General features: G+C 32.4%; 1 protein-coding gene across 1 annotated transcript; it reads left to right on the top strand.

Annotated features, from left to right (window-relative positions):
• The first annotated feature begins 3558 nt into the window (after nt 1-3558).
• On the top strand, nt 3559-4794 carry LOC125203293 (glutathione S-transferase F9-like). The gene is made up of 3 exons (XM_089060374.1): nt 3559-3745; nt 3816-3864; nt 4145-4794. The coding sequence occupies exons 1-3, from the start codon at nt 3602-3604 to the stop codon at nt 4597-4599; spliced, it is 648 nt and encodes a 215-aa protein (XP_088916500.1). The 5' UTR covers nt 3559-3601; the 3' UTR covers nt 4600-4794.
• The last annotated feature ends 1206 nt before the right edge of the window (nt 4795-6000 follow it).

Raw genomic sequence — 6000 nt, 5'->3', positions numbered from 1 at the left:
TATCTGAGATGAGTTCCACGTTAGGTTCGTCCACATTCTCTTTGCTATGATGGTGCAGCTCTGGCTTGTCGCCGTTTCATCATCGTCGATAGTTATGATTAATTTTGGTGTCAAGGTGAAAGCGTGGCCTGGAGCCTTCATTGTACGGCTTCCAAAAGGTTTGCTGGGGTAACGAGGCGGAGTGAGGACTGCTCCTGTTGAAGAAAATGCAGGAGAAAATGGATAGTCCTAAGTGGTGGTTTTAGTTCACTTCTTACATGTATTTAGTTCACTTTCCAATGGTTTTAGTTCACTGTTAATGAGTTTTGTTTCATTGAATTTTTTTTTTCGTTCAGCATACTTATTTTGGGTACACTATAGGTGAGAATTATTTAATTGCTTTATTCAAATGAACTACATATTTTATGTGATGAGGTAATGCAACTGATTTATTTTCCTATTAACTATAATCTAGTTGTTGTGAAGTATTGAATTCATATAATGAAGTAATATAAATGATCTGTTTATATAGTAGGTTTTAATTACTAAAATGAAGTAATAAAACATTATAATGAAGTAAATGACTCTAGTAATGAAGTAATAATACATTATAATAAAGTAACATCTTTAACTGATGTGTTGTTTGCACATTAAAATGAACTACATATTCTTTTTAATGAAGTAGTAAATTGATAAGATGCAGTAATAAATTATGATATTGAAGTAATATAAATGATCTGTTTATGCAGTAAGGTTTGTTACCGAAATGAAGTAATAAAAATGATAATGAAGTAATAGTCTATAAATATGAACTATATGTTTACTGAAGTAATAGTCTATAAATATGAACTATATGTTTACTGTTTTGTATGAGTTTAGGATTTTAGAATTAAAAATAACTGTTGCATTGTTTGCATATTCAAATGAACTACATATTTTATGTGATGAGGTACTGCCACTGATCTGTTTTTCTATTAACTATAATCTAGTTGTTGTGAAGTATTGAATTCATATAATGAAGTAATACATTATGATAATGAAGTAATATAAATGTTCTGTTTATACAGTAGGTTTTATTACTAAAATGAAGTAATAAAACATTATAATGAAGTAAATGACTCTAAAAATGAAGTAATAATATATTATAATGAAGTAACATCTTTAACTGAACTACATATTCTTTTTAATGAAGTAGTATATTGATAAGATGAAGTAATAAATTATGATAATGCAGTAAGATATAAATGAAGTAATATAAATGATATGTTTATACAGTAAGATTTATTACCAAAATGAAGTAATAAAAATGATAATGAAGTAATAGTCTATAAATATGAGTATATGTTTACTGTTTTGTACAAGTTTAGGATTTTAGAATTCAAATTAACTGCTGCATTGTTTGCATATTCAAATGAACTACATATTTTATGTGATGAGGTAATGCAACTGATCTGTTTTCCTATTAACTATAATCTAGTTGTTGTGAAGTATTGAATTCATATGATGAAGTAATAAGTTATGATAATGAAGTAATACAAATGATTTGTTTATACAGTAGATTTTATAACTAAAATGAAGTAATAAAACATTATAATGAAGTAAATGACTCTAAAAATGAAGTAATAATACATTATAATGAAGTAACATCTTTAACTGATGCGTTGTTTGCACATTAAAATAAACTACATATTCTTTTTATTGAAGTAGTAAATTGATATAATGAAGTTAGTTGTGTCTTTAATGAAGCAACAACGACAAGACGCATTTGTCCAAGGTGGTGACTCGGCAGCAGAAACAAACACGGTGAGCAGAGGCAGCGCGAAGGAGATGAAGATGATGTAGCTTCGAGCGGACATAGGCAGCGCTGGAGTTAGAAAACTCCGAGCGCAAACCGACGGCGGCCGCGGCGGCAAATTTGCAACAATGACACACCGGCAGCGGCTCTGGTGAGGTGACGACGCTGAAGCGGTGCGACAGCCGTGAGAGTTTGGCGGCAGCACATGCCGCCTCACGACTGCGACGACGTCTGTACCGCGAAAATGAAGATGTTGAATCGGCGAATTTAGATGCTGAATCGATCGATGGAGATGTTGAATCGGCGGATTTAGATGCTGAATCAGAGATGGTTATCTTCGATTTCAGTTTAATCGATAGGAGATGATGGATGAAGATGAGAATCATTGCTTTTTCATAGAGGTTTTGAGAGAAGAAGAGGCGGGGAGGCGGAATGTGAATGAGTTGATTTTTTGTAATCTATGAACTCTAATTTTTTACCCTAATTATGAAATGATGTAAATACTCCCGTGTTGAAGTAAATTGTGTATGCAATGAACTGCGAAAAATAACCCTTGATTATCTAATCTAGCCCTTGATTTTCTTGATCTTGTGGCTGTGATTTATTCTCTAGTTATGTACTTAATGGGCACTTGCCCTATATCACTACTCTTTTTTCATATATCCGTTTACTCCCAGTTTATATTTATCATATTTCTTTTATTAACATTTTCTCTTTTACTTTATTAACATTTTCTCTTTTCCACTTTAACCATATTTTCACTTTCCTTTAACCCATTTTATTTATATATTTCTAGTACTTTACAAAATTTGCATTAAAATCCATGTTATTCCCCAATGAAACTAATGTTTCTTTAATAACTTTAAAATAAACAATAAGAGAAATAATTATCTTTCGCTAACTTATTTTGACTCCGTCGATTAAGAGGGGAATTTGTTTTTTTGCTCTATCTGATAATCATATGCACTTATGCAGTGTGGTGGTGAACGATTACAAACATCACAACAATTATGACAATTAGTCAAATATGTCAACTAAATAGGAATTGTCCAATTTGATATGTGGTAGTGAGCAATTACAATTATCACAACACAACAATTATGACAATTAACTTTAAATAGGAAAACTCCATTCCACACCGTCAAATGATGTGTTCTTTGGTATCACAATTTAATTCAAAAACTCACAATCATAACATGAAATTAATACTACACTAATGTGAAATTTTTATTTCATTCACAAATTACTACTACTACTCTATTTTATTAAAATCCTTGTAAAAATTGAAAAAGGATGTTGAGCCTCGATTTATTATCAGATTTTTGAGACTAGACAAATAATTTTTATTTCATAATCATGGCTTGAAACTGGACTCAGAAAAACAATTTTAAACTTTCTGTTGTAGTAATAAACTTTTTGATTCAATTTTCTTTTATTTTTCTCTTTTAGTATATTAAATACTCCCTTCGTCCCCGATTAAGAGTCACAATTTGACCGGACACGAATTTTAAAAAATGTAAAGAAAAGTTGGTTGAAAAAGTTAGTGCAATGTGAGATCCATTTTTTTATATTAGTTTTATAATAAAATGTGAGTGAATTGAGTTAATGGAATGAGAGACTTACTTACTATTTATAGTAAAAATGAAGTGTGACTATTAATTGGAAATGAACCGAAATAGAAAAGTTTGACTATTAATCGGGGACGGAGCTCTATTGTTTTCCTTTTAATTTATTAATTAAATCCTCGAGTCAAACCTCTATAAAATCCCATCGACACCTCTCTATTTGATTCACAACCAAAATAGCAAAAAAACGAAAGGAGCAAAAATGGTGGTGAAGGTGTACGGACCAGACTACGCTTCTCCGAAGAGAGTAATCCTTTGTTTGATCGAGAAAGAGATCGATTACGAGACTGTCGACGTTGACCTCTTCAAAGGGGAGCACTTGTCTCCTCAGTATCTCAAGCTGCAGGTTTCTCCCTCTTCTGTAATTAGATGGAATTTTGGATAACTTAATTTTTTTTAAATTTTAAATCTTGCAGCCTTTTGGAGTTCTCCCTGTAATTGAGGATGGAGACTACATATTATATGGTGAGTAATACTCATTTTCCACTCATTTGCTTGCGCTCTTCTACTTCACATATGTGTGTGTATATATATAAATATTCATATTGATGTTATCCTTATTTTAGAAATTAGAATTTCTTTTGAGGGGATTTTGAAATTAGAAATGAATTCAATCCAAAGTCTTGACCTTGAGTAATTTGGGGGTGGTCATGACTCATACCTAAGTATTGATTCTTGTGATCATGTGTAGTTCTTGGCTAAATTGAATCAATTTAAAGTGAAATGATACCAAAGTTGTGTGCAGAATCAAGGGCTATCATCAGGTACTATGCAGAGAAATATAGGTCTCAAGGTAGTGAGCTATTAGGTAAAACAATAGAAGAAAGGGGCCTAATAGAGCAGTGGTTAGATGTTGAGGCGCACAACTTCCAGCCACCGCTCTATGACCTCGTAGTTCAACTCTTGATTAACCCGAAAACTGGCGTTGCATCTGATCCAAAACGCATACAAGAAGACGAGGAGAAACTTGCAAAGACTTTGGATGTGTATGAAGAGAGGCTGTCGGTGAGCAAATACTTGGCGAGCGACACCTTTAGCCTGGCGGACCTCAGCCACATCCCCTTTGGTAACTACTTGGTGACCACTCTCAAAAAAGAGTACTTGATTAGGGACAGGAAGAATGTCAGCAGATGGTGGGATGATATTAGCAGCAGGCCATCTTGGAAGAAGGTGCTTGAGCTCCATCCACCGGTACTCTAGTTCTTCTGTTATAAAATGTGTCGCATCCTATCTTATACATAAACGGCGCTAGCAGTGAAGCCGGGGATGGGAAGGTAGTCTGAAATAAGTGAGTTGTATTTGTGTCTTTTTCTTGATTGATGGAAGAACTAGTGTGTGTTGTCTTGTGCCAGTGTTGCAATGTTGTTGTGATGAATAAATATCCTTTTTAGGTCCTTTTTGGTTTTAGTTTCTGTTTCTTCAGATCATGTTGGAAAAAAACTTGATATTGCTAAATATACAATATAATTAGAGAGAATACTCCCTAATACTCCCTAATAAGTTAGTTATCTAACTGATGTATTAAATGATCAAGGTGTATTAATTATTAATCTAGATCTTATTCATGTCATGTCAGTAATTTTTGTTGCATATTACTCACTTTGCCCGCCAATAAAATTCTCTGACGTTGAGTCATACTTTTATATAACACTCTTATAATAAAGTGCGAGTGAGACAAAATTAGTGGAATGTTAGGGTTCATACTAAAACTAGTAAAAAGAAAATGAGACCGTTATTAGCAGGCGAACGAAAATGATAAATTAAGATGATTAATGGCTGAAGGAGGGAGTACTAATTAATGGTAGAAATTCTTAACAATGATTTTTAAATAAGTTTGCATCTTATTGAACTGTGGATTTAGTTTATAATCACATTTTTTTATTGGGATATAGGAATTGAATAGACTTCAATTCTTCGAAAATAGGTTTGAGCAGAGCATGATTGTTACGTAATTTCGAAAGTTAAATCGGATTGGAAGCAAAAATCGAGAATTGAACTTTGCAATTGGATTTCGAATAACGGAAATTGGATTTCAATAGTTTTTGAAATTAAAGTTGATAGTAAGAATGGTTTTGGAAACAATATCACTTAGTTCTTTACAACATGTGGTTTGATGCATCCGGCCGGGTGTCGGTCTGTTGTTACACGAACCATAATTGGGCTTCGCTTACTTGTTACAAATTAATTGATTTGCTTTTGGGCTTCGTCCTATTTGCAAACTTTGGTGGATTACTAATCAGTATATAATGGTATGTCAAAAACGAATAGTCTTATATTTTTACGAGGAACTGCGTGAATAGTTTCTGGATTATGAGTTTATTTCACCAAACAATTTTTGGATTTTAAAATATCATCCATGATCGCTGAATTTTGCTATAATCACGCCGGAGGTACTTTTTAACTCTTCATGGTGATTTTTGAGCGAAAATATATATCATCCAAAGCAATGACGGACCCAGGAATTAAAACTCGTGGGGTCGAATATAATAAAAAATAATAATAAATATAATATTTAAATAATTATTTTAAAAAAATATTTACTCCATAATTTAAATAGTTTATTTTCTAACTTAAAATATGTTATTGAAGTTCAATTTAACT

This window comes from Salvia hispanica, chromosome 6 (genome assembly GCF_029641045.1).
Source record: "Salvia hispanica isolate PSC_SH4W2 chromosome 6, Shi_PSC_v1, whole genome shotgun sequence".
Lineage (NCBI taxonomy): Eukaryota > Viridiplantae > Streptophyta > Magnoliopsida > Lamiales > Lamiaceae > Salvia > Salvia hispanica.
This window is presented reverse-complemented; position numbering and strand designations above follow the sequence as displayed.